General features: G+C 42.7%; 1 protein-coding gene across 2 annotated transcripts in view; it reads left to right on the top strand.

The window, feature by feature from the left end:
- Positions 1-19,914, top strand: part of TSEN2 (tRNA splicing endonuclease subunit 2) — a 47,832-nt gene extending 27,918 nt beyond the window's left edge. Inside the window, exons 6-12 of one of the 2 annotated variants that reach the window (XM_077452114.1) lie at positions 2,121-2,192; positions 4,419-4,469; positions 6,875-7,013; positions 7,154-7,190; positions 12,935-13,046; positions 14,396-14,485; positions 19,799-19,914. In XM_077452114.1, coding sequence (XP_077308240.1) covers positions 2,121-2,192; positions 4,419-4,469; positions 6,875-7,013; positions 7,154-7,190; positions 12,935-13,046; positions 14,396-14,485; positions 19,799-19,858 — 561 coding nt within the window. In that variant the 3' untranslated portion in view covers positions 19,859-19,914. Of the gene's footprint in view, positions 1-2,120; positions 2,193-4,418; positions 4,470-6,874; positions 7,014-7,153; positions 7,191-12,934; positions 13,047-14,395; positions 14,490-19,798 lie in introns of both variants that reach the window. The other variant, XM_077452115.1, reaches the window with a different exon arrangement.
- Positions 19,915-20,133: the final 219 nt, after the last annotated feature.

The following is a 20,133-nucleotide window of genomic DNA, read 5'->3' as shown; positions in this document are numbered from 1 at the left end:
TAAAAAATGGAGTTCTTCTGACTGCTTGAACTTCATCATGAAAATCATGAGCATTGATCGTGAGGCATCACAGAATCAAATCAAATTGTTCACAGGATAATCGTAATCGAATCGTGAGACCAATGAAGATGTGCACATCTACCGGACATCTATGTTGCATTTTTTCAATATCACTGTACATTATGTTTGCAAAGAAAATGCATCTAAAAGTTATTTGAATTTATCTACACTATTCACTGACACCACAAATGGTGCCAGGGAGTTACTTCCTTACCAGGGAGTTCCACATCCTTACTGCTCTAAAAGTGAAGAACCATTTATGCTGAAAAAAGCCAGACAGGCTGTTGTAATTACGGGCTGTATGTCGGCCGGTTTCTGTTGAACTGGCCAATATTTGGCCCGTGTGTACCAGGCTTAAAGTGTTAAGGTTAAAAAAAAATTCTATAGTTACCCCTGTTATATAACAGTAAGCTCCGCAGTGCACGTCATTTCTAAAAATATGCTCAATAATAACTTCAGAGTGCCGGTCAGCTGACTGTCCGCTGGTCTCCTGTCCCAATGTGATAGCTGCAGGGGGAGGTGCTGGGAAACCCCTGATGACATCAGCCGAGGAGAGGAGGGAAGGAGACCGGTGGGAAGTCACATGAGTGCTAGCACTCTGAAGTAAGCCATTATCCTGCTTTTTTTTTTTTTTTTTTTAGAAATGACACGTACTGGGGAGCTTACTATTCTATATCCGAGAGGAAATAAAAACTGTTTTTTTAGAGCAGGAGTTGAGGATCAGGGAGCTGACACTCAGAGAGGGGAGGGGAGAGAGGAGGGGGGAGAGCACACAGGAGACACAGAGCAGGCTGTGGGTGACGGAGACACGTAGGCTGACTCCGGTGTCAGAGCTCTGCAGCCCTGATGGATTGGAGCCAGCGCAGGGAGGGGAGGGCAGAAACTGGCAGGGTCAGTCAGGTATTTCAGGTGTTACAGAGGGCCAAATGACACAGCACAAGTTTTGTGCTCTATAACATGCGTTAAGGGAACAGGATTTAATTTTTTTGGGGGTGGGGGGTTAACAAACACTTTCAAGGGCCTTCTTCAACAGACCTCTCTCCCCAAACAAGTCAATGGAAATAAAAAAGCAGCTTGGAGCAGGTTGATATAGTGTAGAAGGAGGACAAAATGTCCTGTGAGTGAACTGTTAACAAGTTCTTAATTCTCTCAGAATGATTCTTGAAAGTGGAATTTAAAGTGGAACTAATCCCATTAATTTAAAATGGTTTCAAAAAACATTACCTTCCAGACATGCCGTGAATGCTAACTGTCACATTTGCTTTTGCTGTCAACCAACCTGTCAAACCATCAAATAACTGGAGTCAAAACTGATCACATGTGCAGCACTATGGCAGTTGCAGATCCAACTGAAGCTAAGGCCCCTTTCACACTAAGGTGCTTTACAGGCACTACAGTGCAAACAATAGCGCATGTAAAGAGCTGCTCTTGTCTCGGGCTTTCACACTGGAGTGGTGCGCTTGCAAGACATTAAAAAAATCCTGCAAGCAGCATCTTTGGAGCGGTGTATACACCGCTCCTGCCCATTGAAATCAATGGTGCAGCACGGCTATACTGCCGGCATAGCGCTTCTGCAGCAGAGTTTTGTGGTGGTATTAACCCCTTTTCGGCCACTAGCGGGGGTAAAAGCTCCCTGCTAGCGGCAGAATAGCGCCGCAAAATTTGACGGTAAAGCACCGCTAAAAATAGCGGCACTTTACCGCCGATGCACCCACCGCCGCAGTGTGAAAGGGACCTTAGATGGCAGCTTCCATGGCTGACAAGGAGAGGAGGGTTTAGTTTCACTTTAACTGAATGCATGCTGAATTTTCCATCATCACAAGCCAAAAGCCTGTTGGCGCAGGCCCTAAATTTGTGGTAAGGTGGGGAAGTGCTTTAGTTTTCAAACTTCACCGGAATCTGGTTGCTGTGGACAAACCCCCGCAACTTTTAGCCCTGATGTGGTTGAGTATTATTATATTACCTTCCAGTTCAAGTTGCTTGCATTCCAGGCTAAATAAAACATTGAAGAGCTGTTTTTATTTTCTTGTATTAATCTTACCATATTCTTATCATTCTAGGAGACACACAAGCTTGTTTGCCGGAGAAATCCATTCCAAATGTTTGAATATTTACAGCTCAGCCGTGAAGAGGTAATGGTCCAAGGAGTAAAATTATAGTAAGAGAATTTTGAAAGAACTTTTCTGTGGAAGAGGCGTCTATCAAGAACCTTTCCTTGTGTGGCCTTCATCTCCCATATTCTTTTGTATAGAATCCTGTGATCCTAACATCCTTCTCTTAGCTACCTGGAAGAGTAAAGTACAGTCACAACAATACAGTGATCCCTATTGAGAATAGTAGGGCCTTATACATCTATTCACTCTCCTTATGGGATAGCACCTTTATGTATTCCTTTTTTTATTTTTTTTCGTTTTGGATAGAATGAGGAAGAGTTGGAAACTGTGCCAGCTTTTTCTTGTGTCCCCACTAGGGAGGCCTAAGCTCTCTTTGTCACAGAAAAGAAAGCAATAGGAATTCCAACATTATATATTCTGATTGGGACACTTGTTCTGACAAAAAGTTGGAATTTCCCTTTATTTTGGAGAGATTTTCACCTGTTTTCTGTTGTGTTTCAGGAAACGGGAACAGTGTGAACAGGAAAATGCAGGGAAATCTTCCTATTGGGGTGCAGACAGTGCTAATAAAAAGATACCTAATCTGGTATATGATGTAATATTAACATAATTTCATTTGTTAGGTTTGAGGTTTGAAGCCAAACTGCAGGTTTTCTTTCACTTTAAATAGTTAGGGCCAAGCTGGCCCAGACTCACTATTTCTTTTACTAAGTTATGCGGCTGCTGTGAGCTCTATATCATATCAGGTTGACCCAAACAATGTACTTAAAAGTAATGTCACAGGATGCTCTGACGAGTCACCACATACTTCTGTGTGCTCAAAAATTCCTAGGATGCGATTTCGCCACTTCTCAAAAGAGCTTAAGGGCCTGTGTTGGCGGGCTTTCCATTAGACCTGCAGCTAACCTTCTGAACTGCAGTTACATAGTTAGTAAGGTTGAATAAAGACACCAGTCCATCCAGTTCAACCTGAGTGAGTGTCTGCAATTGTCCCTATCCCTGTACATTGCACACTCACATCGGTCCCTACCCTCAAGGAGCCCACAATCCAAGGTCCCCATTCATACACTAGGGCCAATTTTGGACAGAAGCCAATTAGCCTACCTGCATGTCTTTGGAGTGTGGGAAGAAACCAGAGTACCCGGAGGAAACCCACACAGGCACAGGGAGAACATGCAAACTCCAGGCAGGTAGTGTCGTGGTTGGGATTTGAACCAGCGACCCTTTTTACTGCTAGGTGAGAGTACTACACCACTGTGCCGCCCCTACTACACCACGTGTTGACCACCTTCAAGCAAATTTTACATTCCCATAGACTTGTATGGAAATGCAACCCCCGTCTGATGCAGTCATAATAGGAAATCATTGTACTGCACAGAACGCTGATCTCTCCAAATGTATGCCAAGCCTGCGACCCTTTGGCACTTTTTGTACAGCACTCCAGGCCCCTGCGGACACTAATCTGTTTCCCTATTTTCTTGTCGCCCATTGATTTCTAGCAGATTAATGCAATAGGTCTTCAGTCTCAGGCAGTCTCCTGAAGCATGCCCCCAGTCTCCGAAAACTCCTATTCATAGTCTTTTCAGAGTCTCTGACATTCTTCTGCGTGTCTGCAGTCTCTGACCATTTCATGTATCTTGTTACAATCCCTGATCATCTCCTATACCATGTCCGCAGTCTCTGACTATTTCTTGTCAGGTCTGGATTCTCTGACCAACTCTTATATCATCGCTGCAGTCTCTGACCATTTCATGTATCTTGTATACAGTCTCTGATCATCTCTTATACCATGTACGCAGTCTTAATATTTCTTGTGTCATGTTTGCATTCTCTGGCCAACTCTTATATCCTCTCTGCAGTCTCTAACCATTTCTTGTGTCCCTCTGTTTTTCGCAGGTAGGATCGGATGTCGACACATGTCTGTTGACATCTGCCACTCCATAGAGCAAAGGATGGTCTGATTAGGTCCGCCTGAAAAACTGACAGACGGACCCAATTGGTCCATCCGTGTGAAAAGGGGCCTAATTCACCTTTCTGTGTTTTGAGTGTGTATATTTATATTTGTACCTGGTGCTGCTATAGCACTGTTTAATTAATATTAATATTGTTAGGGCAACCTTTTTTCTTCTTGGGTTTCTGGTCAGAATTCAGCTTAAGCCTTGTTTCAACAGCAGAGAATACTATGTCATAAAAGGTTGCTCATTAAACAAAATACCTCATATGTTTTATTTCTTCTTTCCTCAGGCTTTCTTTTTGGTGTATGCCCTGGGCTGTCTGTCAATATCTTATAAAAAGGTAATCACTATTGTTTTATTATTCTGTTTCTCTTATTAACATGATGGTTAAAGTGATTGTAAAGGATTTTTTTCTAAATAACATGTTATATTTTCCTGCTCTGTGCATTGGAATTGAGCAGTGCTTCTGGCTTCTTCCCTTTCTCGGTGTGCCACAATAGGAAGCTGCTTCCCATGGTGGCACATCTGCCAGATCAATCCTGAGCCACACGGCCTACATTCAGAGACACAGACAGCGTGGCATTGTGTGCGTTTATGAAGATCGGTTCCATAGACACACACAGCTTATGAGTGTGCATGCAGGTGGCTTCCTATGGGGGCACTTAGAGAAGAGGAGGAGCCAAGATAACCAGCAGGGGACCCCAGAAGAGGAGGATCGTGGCTGCTCTGTGCAAAACCATTGCACAGAGCAGGTGATTATAACATGTTTATTTTAATTAAATGTTTTTGCCTTTAGTAACACTTTAATTAGCAGGATGAGGGGCCTTATCTATTAAGGACATACCAGACACACCCTTTCCTACTTTAAGGTAAAAAAAAGTTTAGGCTTTATGAATTAAGGTTGTGATAAAGAATTAAAATTTGTTAGACTGTAAAACGCATTTCTGTATGTAAGGAATCCTGCTTAGTCACACCGCTGCCTGACCTGCATTTATGAAAGATGGTCATTCTCACCTTTCCCAATATTCAGTTTCAAGAGAGGGAGAGAGGCTTTTTGTCAGGATATTTATCATTCACTGCAGTTAGTCAACAGAAGGTCCACCTCCCTGTTTTTCCGCTGTGCACTGGGGACAGGACTGACAACTTCAGCTGTTAAGGACAGGACCCCAATGTTAAGGCTGCTGTCTTTAAAAATATGGTTCTCTTTGTTTATGATTTTATAGTACTTAAGATCATGCTTACTAAAGTGTTTAGATATCCTAAGCAAATAAAACACTTTCAAACAAACCCTTAGCCATGTCTGTGTCTTCAAGCATTGTAGAGCAATTCCATTTTCAGAGTTCCAACATAAGTATTAAAATCTTACGAAGTGCAGATTTTGACAGTCACTGAAACATGACTGTGAGCAATCATTCTCAACCTTTAACCACTTCAGCTCCAGAAGGTTTTACCCACTTCCTGGCCAGGCCATTTTTTGCGATACGGCACTGCGTTGCTTTAACTGACAATTGAGCGGTTGTGTGATGCTGTACCCAAATAAAATTTGTCATTTTTTTCCCCACAAATAGAGCTTTATTTTGGTGGTATTTGATCACCTCTGCATTTCTTATTTTGAAAAACAAAATGTTTACTTTCTGCTATAAAACATGTTTTTCCTAGTAATGGCAGTGATTTTTTTTTTTTTTTCAATTTAGTTTTTATTAGAAATTTTTTTCACATACATAGAGAAAAAAAACAAAAATACAGGTATGGACAGTTCGTATATGATAGGAATTACAACCTTGCTATACCATACACAAATTACTAATGGCAGTGATTTTTAGTGGGACTGCGACATTGAGCCGGACAAATCTGAAACTTGGTGACACTTTTTGGGGACCAGTGACACCAATACAGCGATCAGTGCTAAAATAATGCACTGACACTGTATAAATGACACTGGCAGGCAAGGGATTAACATCAGAGGCAATCAAAAGGTTAACTGCGTTCCCTCTTAGTGTTTTCTTACTGTGTAAGTACAGGTACGGGATTTTGCGCTTAAGGTCTGCCCTGCCGCAGTAAATGTACGTGGGACAGTCCTTAAGTGGTTAAAGGTTGCTTGGGTTCTGTGAGCTGTGTCAATTGACCTTCAGTTTGTTGATGCCTTCATAGTTTGTGTCAACAGCACATGGCAAACCATCAGCATAACACCAGTGATGGCTGTCTGTATGGGGGGGGAGTTCTTTCCACAATTTTTAAGGTCAGCATTCTTCCCACTGAACACCAATGTAAGGCACACTCCGCATCGCTAATCGCAGGCGGCCACGGATCGGGAAATGTCTCACTGCCTGTGATTAGCGCTGCGGAGTGTCAGCTTCCTGGCCGCCGCGGACAGGTGCAACACATGTAAGGGGCTTTTTTCTCATGTACTGCCAATACATTGATTTTAGTAAGGATTCCCTGAGACCTGAAAAATGTAGTTTGGGTTCCTCCAGGGTAAAAAGGTTGATAGAGGCTGCTGTAGAGTCTTTGTTGTGATCTTTGAAAATGAATAACTTCACATTACAAACACCTAGAGGGCCAATAATATGTTTTAAAGCTCTATTATTGCTTTTTAAGAACATGTAAATAGTTTGATATCCATAGCCTGTCCATGTTTAAGGTACAATGTGTGTATGGCAGGTATTTTGATTGCTGACCTGGTAAGGTAATTGGTAATAAAGTGCATGACTGGGTTAATTATTGCGGACTATCAATCCCTTTTAGGAACCTTTAACCATACAGAAACTCTGGGAAATTTTCTGTGCAGCACAGCAGAACTTCCAGACAGGTTATATGGCATACCACCACTTCCGAAGCAAAGGCTGGGTGCCCAAAGTGGGACTGAAATACGGGACAGACCTATGTAAGTAATCACTGAGATTAATTGCGAAGTCTACTCAAAACGAATATGTGAGTTTTGGCAGTTGCTGACAATTGTTATACATGTATCACAAACAAAAACCTTATTTATTGATATTTTTTATTTTTATTTATGTTTTCTAGTGCTATATCGAAAAGGTCCACCCTTCTACCACGCAAGGTTGGTAACTGAAAAATATATGCGGCTATTGCCTCAGCTTAGAACCCGCTATATTTTAGAGCTTGTAAAGGATTTTTTGGATTTACTAAAGGCAAATAGACCCAGTGCAGTTGTACTCCTTTTCACCAGAGCTTAGTAAATGTGTCAAAACGCTGTTGATTTCCATCATCCAACCATGTGCAAGCAAAAATGCATTTTTTTTTCCTTGCACCTGACTGGGTATTCTTTACATAGTGGAATTTTACCACTTTTACTCTGGGGAAAATAAGTGCAACTGCACTTGCAAAGTGCACAGTCTATTTGCCTTTAGTAAATCAACCTCACAGTTTTTTTTATCAAATAATACCAATTATTTATACTTGAAAGGACATAGTCCTCTAGATTTTCATTCCAACAAAATCTAATTTAAAATTCACATCATATTTCTAAAAAGTTTAGAAATTTAAAGGGAAACCTCTGCTGTTGCAGGCAGAAGCCTGACACACCCCCTTCTGGATTACCACTGGACAAGAGCCTGCCTGGCTGCAATAATCTGTTACAAAATAGCCCGGGGATTTCGTAGCGATCCGGGTTGGATGAAATTCCTTAGTCCTGGGTCCAGGTTTTGAGATCCACAAGCATACTGACTGGTCAGGCGTGTGCTGGGCTATTTGTAGACATCTGACCATGGTTCTGGGCTCCACCCTCCCGAGGAGTCCAGGCAGGCAAGGGAGAAGTGTGCATGTCTGCACAGGTCTGTCTGTCAGCAGACAGAGGGTCCAAGCCTGTGGGCTGGAAAAGGAAGCTGGAAAAGAGTGCTGAGGTACTGGGTGTACAGAAACTCTGTTAGAGAGCTGAGAGGGCTGAAGCATAAGTCTGAGCAGCAGTGCTGCTAAAGAGAGCCAAGTGGCTTGGTATTTTTGCTTTTACTTACATTGTTGCTGTGGAAAGCTGAAACCCCTGTGTGGGCAACTCTTCTGTTATCGTACATTTTCTTTCTTTAATAAAAGTGGGCCTACAAGCCCTTAAAACTGCATATCTGGCGTGGACTAAGCTCACTTTAAGCTCTACCCTTAAGCTAAAAAAAAACCCTGATATTACAATACATATAGAAAAAGTTTGGGACTTTAGATGAGGCCCACATAGACATGTACCTCCATTCCTGTTCATTTGCAAAAAAGGGGAAGGTTTGGGACTTTAAATGAGGCGTGTACACCATTGGTTGGTGCAGTGAACACATTCTTGGTATGAATACATAAATAAGATAAATGCACATAAAAGCAATCTTTATTGGATTGTCTGACAGTATTTAAAGCCATGTTGTATCCTGATGTAACAATTACTCCATGAAATACCGTAGCAATGATTCAGCAAAAATACACAATAAAATAGAGACATACAGTATGTACATGATAAAACACTAGAGGGATTGAAGCACAATATGCTCTACGTGTTTCGTGAAAAACATCACTTCCTCAGGAGCTGGCGCAATCCAACTATAAAGAACACATGTGTAAGCATCAGTATCACTATATCTCAACAGTGTTGAAATTATTAGACGTGCACACTGAAAATTTTATTAGTTACACCCCCGAAAGTCATTTTTATTTATTTAGTTTCGTTAAATGCATTCGTCCGAAAATCTGACATAATTAAGGTTGAATCTGTCATTGAAGGCTTATGGTGTCTTCATGTATATACTTGCCAATCATCAATTGTTAGAATTTCTTTGTAAGTCCATTAGGTTGAATTACTCATTTATATATTGACAATCCACAATTCTATGGTACAATCATACATGCTATACATATATATTTATTATTATTTCTAAAGAATCCCTACTGGACGATCAATATCAATTTATTGTTAATGATGTAATATGGATATTCTACAATCATCCTATGGTCCTCATACTGCAATTTTCAATGTGCGGAGATGGCCCCCTCAGCTCCCGTGGTGGACAGTTACGGAGCTAGCATTTGTGGTCGGCACCTGGCACTGACAATGGGAGCCGTTTTTCGCGAGTTACTACACAGCTGATTGCTCATCTTTGAGCAAATAATTTCAAAACTGTTGCGATATAGTGATACTCATGCTTACACGTGTGTTCTTTATAGATAGTTGGAGTGTGCCTGCTCCTGAAGAAGTGATATTTTTCACGAAACATGTAGATCATTTTGTTCATCAGTCCCTCTAGTGTTTTATCATGTACATAATGTATGTCTCTATTTTACTGTGTATTTTTGCTGCATCACTGCTATGGTATTTCATTGAGTAATTGTTACATCATGATACAACATGGCTTTAAATACTGTAAGACAATCCAATAAAGATTGCTTTTATGTGCATTTCTCTTGTTTATGTATTCATACCAAGATTGTGTTCACTGCATCGACCAATGGTGTACACGTCTCATTTAAAGCCCCAAACCCTCTCCTTTTTGTAATTAGTAAATAGAGTCCCCCTGTGTGTAAATTAATCTCAGTATAAATACAGCTAATCGGTGAAGCCCTCAGAGGTTTGTTAGAGAACCTTAGGGAGCAAACCGCATCATGAAGGCCAAGGAACACACCAGACAAGTCAGGGATAAAGTTTTGGAGAAGGTTAAATTAGGGTTAGGTTATAATAACCCCTTGCCGCCGAGTGTACGCAGATGTGCGTACTCGGCTTCCGGGGGTTATACCGGGATGATGCCCGCACCTGCAGGCATCATCCCGGTACCGTTTTGCAGAGCGGGTGATTGGCTTTCCAGTCATAACAACCGATGCGGCTAAAAGCCGCTCAGCTGTTATGCCGGAGGAGCGGGAGGGGACAACCCCCGCCTCCCACCGTTCTTACCGGTGCTCCCGCTCAATCGGGAGCACCGATGCATGATCTGATGCCTCTGGTTGCTGGGCAGGGACTGGAATGAAGCCGTAAGCGGGGCACACAGTGGGGCCCAGACAGCAGATAGAAGGGGCGCACGTGCTGCAACCAATCGCCTTGCAGTGCAGCCGGAGTGAGGGAGAGGAGGAGAAGCTGGCAAGACTGCAGTGGGAGACAAGAGGATCAGTGTCTGCTCTGCAGGTGCCTGCCCCCCCCCCCTTTTGAACTGAGGGGGCCGGGCGCAGTACAGGAGGGCTGGCTGTACTGCCTTATTAGCGGTCCTACTTAAAAGTATCCTCCATTATTTGTTATAATGCGTTGCTACCAGTGCTAAACATGGAACTAGGAGCTTGACACGTTTCATACAGGGGTTCATCAGGAGCTAAGAGGGCTGTTGAACAGAATCATTTGAACAAAATCAATCCATATAAACTTAAAATAACATAGTCCCCTCTCTCTCTCTCTCTCTCTCTATCTCTATCTCTCTCTATATATAATGTTACCATTATTGGCTGTAGCTAATGTGATTGTATTCATACAACACAATTGCAATATTTTTTAAATGGTGTTTTACACTTATTGAATCTTTTTTTTTTTTTTTTTTTTTTTTATTGCTGTCTGTTTAAATGGCAGTATCTTCAAAGTTCTTCTTTTCATTATGGGTTTTGTTAGAACAGCTCTGTGGGATGTTAAACTGCCCAACCACCCAGGGGTTCCATAAATTATAAATGAATTCATAGATTTTTAAAATGGTTGGGAAGTGAGCAATGGTCAGAATTTCTTTCACAGAACAAACACTTATAAAAGCTCCAGTAATCTTTTGTTCATACTGTACGAATAAGGTTTTCAGTATCTTTATTTTACGATGATGTTTATCACATTGTTCCTTTTCCACTTGCAGAGAACATCTGTTAGTGATATACAGTATCTTACAAAAGTGAGTACACCGGTCGCATTTTTGTAAATATTTTATTATTTATTTTCATGTGACAACACTGACCAATAACACTTTGCTACAATATAAAGTAGTGAGTGTACAGCTTGTATAACAGTGCAAATTTGCTGTCGCCTCAAAATAACTCAATGCATCCATAAATGTCTAAACCGCTGGCAACAAAAATGAGTGCACCCCTAAGTAAAATGTCCAAATTGGGCCCAAAGTGTCAATATTTTGTGTGGCCACCATTATTTTTCAGCACTGCCTTAACCGTCTTAGGCACTGAGTTCACCAGAGCATCACAGGTTGCCACTGGAGATCTCTTCCACTTCTCCATGATGACATCACAGAGCTGGTGGATGTTAGAGATCTTGTGCTCCTCCACCTTCCGTTTGAGGATGCTCCACAGATGCTCAATAGGGTTTAGGTGTGGAGACATGCTTGGTCAGTCCATCACCTTTACCCTCAGCTTCTTTAGTAAGGCAGTGGTCACCTTGGAGGTGTGTGGGGCTTCATTATCATGTTTGAATACTGTCTGCATCCCATTTTCCGAAGGGATCATGCTCTGCGTTGGGATGTCAAAGTACATGTTGGCATTCATGGTTCCCTCAATGAACTGTATCTCCCCAGTGCCAGGAGCACTCATGCGGCTCCAGACCATGACACTCCCGTCACCATGCTTGACTGTAGGCCAAACACACTTGTCTTTGTACTTCTCACCTGGTTGCCGCCACACACGATTGACATCATCTGAACCAAATAAATTTATCTTGGTCTCATCAGACCACAGGACGTGGTTCCAGTAATCAATGTCCTTAGTCTGCTTGTCTTCAGCAAACTGTTTACAGGCTTTCTTGTGCATCATCTTTAGAAGAAGCTTCTTTCTGGGATGACAGCCACGCAGACCAATTTAATCTGTGTGAGGCATATGGTCATAGCACTGACAGGCTGACACCCCCACCACCCCTTTAACGTCTGCAACAATGCTGGCAGCACTCATACGTCTATTTCCCAAAGACAACCTCTGGATATGATGCTGAGCACATGCACTTAACTTCTTAGGTCGACCATGGCGAGGCCTGTTATGAGTAGAACCTGTCCTGTTAAACCGCTGTATGGTCTTGGCCACCGTATTGCAGCTCAGTTTCAGGGTCTTGGCAATCTTCTTATAGCCTAGGCCATCTTTATACAGAGCAACAATTCTTTTTTCAGATCCTCAGAGAGTTCTTTGCCATGAGGTGCCATGTTGAACTTCCAGTGACCAGTATGAGAGAGTGAGAGTGATAACACCAAATTTAACACACCTTCTCTCCATTAACACCTGAGACCTTGAAACACTAACAAGTTACTTGACATCGGGGAGGAAAAATGGCTAATTGGGCCCAATTTGGACATTTTCATTTAGTGGTGTACTCACTTTTGTTGCCAGCGGTTTAGACATTAATGGCTGTATGTTGAGTTATTTTGAGGGAACAGCAAATTTACACTGTTATACAAGCGGTACACTCACTACTTTACATTGTAGCAAAGTGTCACTTCCTCAGTGTTGTCATATGAAAAGATGTAATAAAATATTTACAAAAATGTGAGGGGAGTACTCACTTTTGTCAGATACTGTATAGTCATCTAATTAGCTTTCACTGGAGATGTAAGGGCTGTTTGAGGACTAAGCCCCAGGGCCGCTTGAAAAGGGGGTATCACCAGTCAGGCCCTGTCAGGTAGGCCATAGGTACACATGGTGTCTTAGAATTTTGGGCAACTATGGCAGCATATGTTGTTTGCTTAGCTGATTTCATATAAGGGATCTGATTATTGGCTTCTATGGAACTGAACATGTTGAAAGCTGTGAATCACTAAACAGCCCCCATATTATGAATAACTGAAAAGCATTTGATTCTTTCCCTTTGAAAGTCTCTTTAAGCTGTATAAAGCTGGATATGTTTATAGTTTTTTTTTTTCTTAGTTATTCTGTGATTGTGGAACTTGTTGATGCCAATTATGAAGGATCCCCGCTGCGACCATTGACCTGGAGGTCTTTATCTGGTCTTAACAGGACAACAATGAATGTGTCTAAGGTAAAAAAAGACAGGAAGGAAGCTTTGGACTTTTATGGCTGCAGCTGACACTGCAGATAGTAAGAAACTGGCAAGAAGCACATTAGTGTAGCCAGCCAAAGGATCTTGTGCAATTCACTACAATTGTACAAAACGAATTCCCCAGAACACAGTTAGAGCCGGTTGACACAGGGGCAACTCAGGATCTGACTTCAGGTCGACCCTAGTCGCCTCAAGTTGCGCTACATGTAAAAAACAATGTAAGTGAATGAGGGCCGTCTTAATGCACACTACTGAAGTCACTCCGACTTCAGAAAAAGTTCCTGTACTACTTCTATCCGACTAGTACCCATTGATTTCAATGGAAGTCGCCTCCAAGTCGGATCTCCATCTATATTTAGGCGACAATGACACCTCTCACAGAATAATCAGCTCTCGAGAGGGAACTCCACTCCAAATTTTAAATAAAAAACCGGCATGGGTTCCCCCTCCGGGAGCATACAAGGCCCTTAGGTCTGGTATGATTTTTAAGGGGAAGCCCCCCTACGCCGAAAAAACGGCGTGGGAGTCCCCCCAAAATCCATATCAGACCCTTATCCGAGCACGCAGCCTGGCCAGTCAGGAAAGGGGGTGGTGACGAGCGAGCGCCCCCCTCCTGAACCGTACCAGGCTGCATGCCCTCAACATGGGAGGGTTGGTGCTTTGGGGAAGGGGGGCGCCCTGCGGCCCCCCCACCCCAAACCACCTTGTCCCAGTGTTGATGAGGACAAGGGCCTCTTCCCGACAACCCTGGCCGTTGGTTGTCGGGGTCTGCGGGCGGGGGGCTTATCGGAATTCGATTACCGGCCCCCCACCCTATGTGAATGAGTAAGGGGTAAATCGTACCCCTACCCATTCACCTGGGAAAAAAATGTCAATAAAAACACAACACAGGTTTTTATAGTAATTTATTAATCAGCTCCAAGGGTCTTTTTCCGAAGTTGATGTTGCGCTGTTATTCATACTCAAGTCGTGTCCAAGTTGCCTCCAAAAGTCGCGCTAGAAGTCGTGTTGCCCCTTTGTGAACTGGCTCTTATGGTAGCACACAATAGAACTTATTAAAATCCTGCTTATGAAATCATAATACATGCATATATTTCATTTACATTTTCACGTGTATTTGTGAGCAAAATAAAAATGAGCTATTTAGCACAGCTATCCAATAGATGTACATTCCCCAGTGTTATGGGATTGGAGCAAGTGTTGAAAGTTGTGTAAGAGGAGAAGATGCTAATGTAGGTGAAAGCTTCATGGCTGACAGCACTGCACAGAATTTACTTGATATAAAAAAAAAAAAAGGAAGGTATTCACCCACATTTGCTTGTTAACAGGAGTTGCTGATCTGCTATTTAATCCAGCCTCAGGATTTTACAGAAAAGGAAATGACGTCTCCAGAATGCATAAAAACATTTAAAGTGCAGGCAAGTTTTTGCACTTATTTTTATGTTTTTTTACCAATCAATTACTTGGTAATGCTCTCGCTGTATAAGGTAACCAAATGATTATAAAAAGTTTTCTGTGTATATGTGAAGTTGATGTTAGGTTTCTGAGCTCTGTAGCTGTATGTGGAAAAAGAGAGGCCGGTGCTAGAATCTGGGACACACCAACCTGCATTTCCACATGCTCATTCAGAGACGAGTGGAAGCCACCAGATTATAGAAACATTATAAGCTAGCTCTCGTCTCTCCGCTGCCCCCGCCGCCATCCTCTGTCAGGGAATCGGGAAGTGAAGCATTGCGGCTTCACTGCCCGGTTCCCTACTGCGCATGCGCGAATCGCGCTGCGCATCTCCACTGGTCCCCGCTGTGTCCTGGGAACTGTGTGTTTCCCAGAACACAACGGGGGGAGCGGTGCATCTGCGGCTAGCTTGCCCTGGAAGTGGGTGTAGAGACCTGGATTATCCAGGTCTCTGCGAATAAGCTGATAACATGTTTACGATCCTTCACCCAAAACCCATGAATATTCGGGTCCTGCCTAATGCCTGCAGCCAAAGGTTCAACAAGCATGTTGAAGATCAAGGGCGATAATGCACAACCCTGTCGGGTGCCACTCGTGATTCTAAAGGGTTTTGACAACATTCCCAAGGAGTACACCCTAGCTGACGGAGAAGTGTAAAGAGCAAGTATGGCCGATAATATATGACCTCTAAAGTCAAATGTCTCCAACACACCAAAGTATACCCAATGGATGCGGTCAAATGCCTTCTCTGCGTCCAAGGACAGGAGCAGAGAAGGCGTTCGCTGACTTCTCGCCAGACCAACAATTTATAACTCGTCTTGTGGCATCCGAGGTCTGTCTGCCCTTAGTAAATCCCGATTGGTCAGAATCTATTATTGTAGGCAACATCAGCATCAAACATAGTGCTAACATTTTAGCATATACTTTCAAATCATTGTTCAATAATGATATAGGCATAAAGTTTTGAGGCACCTCTGGAGCTTTACCCAATTTAGGCAGGGTTACTATAATTGCTTCCAACATTTCGGGCGGGAAGAGAGCAGAAGCAGTGGCAGTTTCGTGGACTCTAAGAAGATGGGGTCCCAATATTGACTTAAAGGTCTTATAATAATCCCCAGTCAGCCCATCGGGCCTGGAGATTTATTTTTCGGCAAAATATCTATGGCTTTAAACACTTCAGCAATCGTGAAAGGTAAGTTTAGTTCTTCCAGTTGGTCGGGGGTTAATTTGGGAAGCTTCAATTTCGTTGAAAAAAATTCTGCATCAGCCTTAGAAGGCTGTGGGATGGAGCTGTCCTTACCTAGGTTGTAGATTCATAATAATCGCTAAAGGAATCCGCAATCTTTTGTGGGCCACATTCTTTGACATTGGACTTAAGATACATCAAATAAGGAATTTTGGATTTAAAACGCTGTCCCCATAGTCTACGCGCCAAGGCTTTCCCTGCCTTATTGCCCATAGAATAAAGGGACAATTTCAGCTTCCTCTCTAACCACTCAAATTTGTGTAATAATATGAGCCTGAGTTCATGCCTCAAGTGCCCTAGAGTGGTATGGAGGGATGGATTTGGGGTTTGTTTTGTTTAAGCCTTCTAAGGTTTTAATTTTATTCAGAAGCTCCTCTATCTGCCTCTGCCTCTTCAGTCTGGCTCCTTGCTGGATAAAGATACCATGGATGAATGCCTTGTGGGCATTCCATACCGTAGATGGAGTAACCTCAGGGGTAGAGTTGATCTGAAAGAACTCAGAGAGGTGGCCCTCCAGTAGGCTTTTGGTAGATGGATCCTGAATTAATTGAGAATTGGATCGCCACAAATAGGCGGTGTTGGTGGAATTATCATCTGCAATCGTTACCAGCACTGATGCATGGTCCGACCATGTAATTGAGTTAATTTTGGTATGAATTATTTTTTGAAGGAGCCACCTATCTGACAGGAACAGATCGATCCTACTATAAGAGCGATGCCTATGAGAATAAAAGGAATAATCTCTCTCATCGGCATGTCTGCAACGCCATACATCATATAGATCATTAGCTCTTAAAAAGTTACATAGAGAGGGTATTTTCCTAACAGGGGTGTTTGTTGAGTCCATATCTGGGTCTGGAGCAATATTATAAAGTCTCCACACAATAATAAAGCCCCTTGTCGAATTTTGCTTATCTTTTTCATTAATCCATTTAGGAAGCAAATCTGGCTTACATTGGGAACATAAACATTTACCAATGTATAGCGGGTGTTGTTAATATCGCATACTAAAATTATGAAGCAACCATTAGGGTCCGAAAGCTCCTGATGCAATAGAAAAGAGACGGTGTCCCTAATTGCAATAATAGTTCCTCACTTCTTTCCTTGTGCACTAAATGTAAAGTAGTGTTGAAATCCTCTTGACGTGCATTTAGGAGGGGAATCTTTGTGGAAATGCGTCTCTTGAACGCACAGTATGTCGCAATGCAATGATTGGGCTTCTTTCCATAAAGAAAATCTCTTAGCCGGGTGGTTTAGCCCGTGGGCATTGACTGACAGTATATTAAATGGCATAGTATCTATGTGGTGAGGCGCTTCTTGTTAAGAGTCGCTCATACTCACTTTTGGTCCCTTTCTGGAGTAGCTTTAGTAAGTAGTTTTGCAGACATGACGAGGAGAAGGTCTCCGCTAATTCTCTTTCTCGTAGTGAATATTCAGATACGGTGAATCTGGCTGTTCCTGAGTATAGAGATGGTGCTGACAGCTCCTGAGGGAAAAACAAAAAGGGAAAAAAGCATCCAAAACAATAACCAGTTAAAAGGAGGGTCGTCATAACCCGTGTGCAGATCTTATCTGCTCAAGTAAGTGGGGGCTTTTTGACCAAGGAATGGCTCCATAAGGCAGGGCCTATATGAGGCTGCTTAACGCGGCATATTAACCTCAAAAAGAAAAGAAAATATCAGGCAAGAAACCGAGTTAGCCAACTGGTGCTCGTCCCCTAGGGCTGTGGACAGCAGGTGACGGAGGTGAATCATTAGGGAGGATCTTCCATATTTTGAGAAGTTGAAGTCCTTTATCAGGTGATGAGATCACGTGATTGGTCCCTTCCCTATTCACGATCAATTTAGTGGGGAACCCCCATTTATAACTGATGCTGTGGTTCCGTAGCACCTTGGTAATGTTGTTCAAATTTTTGTGCAGTTGTAATGTATGCTGCGAAAGATCCGCATAAAACTGAATGCCAGAAAATTCAGTAGCACGGTGGTCCCCTTTCCTTGTAATTTGCATTAAACGATCCTTGGTTTGATGAACGTGCATACGAAATAAAACATCCCTGGGTACATTTTCTGGAATAAAGGTAGGCTTAGGGATGCGGTGTATTCTATCAATAGAGACCTCTATTGGCGAGAGATCTGGCATGAGAGTGGATAACATATTTGTAACATAGGGACGCAAGTCTGCTGGGGTAAACGATTCAGGGATACCCCATAGCTTCACGTTGTTCCTCCTGGCCCTGTCTTCCAAATCAGCCTGCTTGGCTTTAATCCAACTCTGCTCTTCCTCAACCGTTTCGTGGGCATCAATTAAAACATTTATTGTGGTGGCATATTCCCCCATTTTCACTTCTACGTGATTCACTCTTTCACCCACCTCCTTAAGTTCAGTACTGAAGCTCCTCATACATGCCATCATGTCTGCATGTATGGTGCTGCGCAATGAAATGAGCATGTCTTTAAGAGTAGTGTCTAGGACAGGCTGGTTTGTTGTGCGGAAAGTTGTAATGGAGTCAGGGAGTTCCCTAGTAACCTCCTGGGAATCAGTGGGGGATCTCACCTCATGCTGCTGCAGTGTCCCCGAGCTGTCCATTCTGCTCCTGGCCTTGGCCGGGCTCCTGCTCAAAGGGGTGGATGCCTGTGAGTTCCCCAGGGAATGTTCACCGCTAGTGTGGGCACTATCGCCATTCCGTTCTGGCGACCTGGATGTGAGGAGCGGAGTGGAGGACGCGCCGGCGCCATCTTGTCCATGCTGTCTCGGCGGCTGCATAAAGTACGCCGTCGGTTTCCTGGGTCTCCTCTCAGCTCTTTTTCTTCTAGACACGTTGGCAGGCTGTGCCCGGGTCAGAACGCCGCTAAAGGGGTGTAAGATGTGGCCGATATGCTCCGTGAGCCGCTCCGTTGTCCCACTGTTTACCGGAGCTCTGGATCTAAGCCTCCATCTTGGCTGAGGTCAAGCCATGCTCCCTTTGGAATATATTTCTGATGGATGCCAGCTTGTGGAGCTGGGGGAATATATCAGAAAAATCATCATCTGATCAACAGCTTGGATTTTTGGGTAGTTTGTCTCTGCAGCACTATACCATCTGGCTGGAAAGACTAGAACTCCCTTTCTACTTATGATTGTTTCGGCCTTACACCTCAACCAGTACATTGTCCTTCCTTCTCTGCCCAGAGATTTATCTTTATTACCTCAGCTTTATTCAAGCTTATGGTCTCAAGGATTGGTTTCCTCCTTTACCCATCAAGGCGGACCTTATTAGATCTGCAAGTGCCTCTAGGGCTTTTCAGTATCAGTCTACTTTACTCTAGATTTGCAAGGCTGCCACCTTGACTTCCATTCACACATTCTGTAATTCCTATCTGGTGGATGTTAAGGCCTATTCTGATGCCAGATTAGGCCTAAGATTCTACTGGTTTGAACCAGTCCCCAGTTCTGCTGCTGTTTTCTTGGGCCTGTTAGCTTTCTCTTACCCACCCCTCAGTTAGACTGATTTTGGACATTCTGACTTCCTGTGTTCCCGTGATACAGGTCCCACCCCTCTGTAGTAGGAGTGATTATTCAGGATAAGAAGGAAGGGGCACGGAATAAATGCAAAGCAATATGGCTACATGGAGTCGTTCTGTACACAGAACATCATTTCCTGCTTGTATGATTGGCTCACCAATTTTCCCAGAAGCCTGCACTAAGATACAAGTCACATTTCAGGCATCCCCTGCAACAAAAATGTCATTTTTGGTGAGATATTTCAAATAGGAGCATGTCTAAAGGGATGCAGGAGAGATGTCCCTTTGCTCAACTTTGATAGACTCAAGATTTTCTTATAACTTCCTTGCCTATCTCATTGCATTCACTGATGATTTTGAAAAGCAGTTTTTACAGAAGGCAACCTCTTCTTGATCTGTGACTTGCACACATTTGAGACAGATTGACTTTTTGACGAACTTACACTTTCGGCCATGTATGAAAAATTATTTTGTAAAGGAAAATAGCAACTTTTTTTTTTATCATTATGTAATTTATTTTCTTTTTATAGGAAGTGATTGTCAATCGATGGATTTCATCTCAGGAACGAGTGGAGCATGAAGAGTTGTAGAATCATGTAAAAAAAATAAAAATCATAATAAAATATTTTCATTTTTTTTCTTAGAACTGTTTTTCTTACATTTTAAAATGTGCTATAGTTAAAAACGTTTGAACACAAATATTTGAAAATGTTTGCCAAAAATGACGAGCTATTGTATGGTATAATCATTTCAAAGCATGTGACATTCCTATGACGAAATCACAATGTCATAGGATGAGATCTACTGCGTTGGAAGGTTTCAGCCAATTAAATACTTTTGTGGGGATGGCAGGAGAAGAAAGGAA

The sequence above is a fragment of the Lithobates pipiens genome, unplaced genomic scaffold (assembly GCF_037356315.1).
Source record: "Lithobates pipiens isolate NorthernLeopardFrog02 unplaced genomic scaffold, aLitPip1_a1.2 Scaffold_23, whole genome shotgun sequence".
In the NCBI taxonomy this organism is placed as follows: domain Eukaryota; kingdom Metazoa; phylum Chordata; class Amphibia; order Anura; family Ranidae; genus Lithobates; species Lithobates pipiens.
The sequence above is the reverse complement of the archived record's forward strand: the minus strand, read 5'-3'. Positions and strand labels throughout refer to the sequence as shown.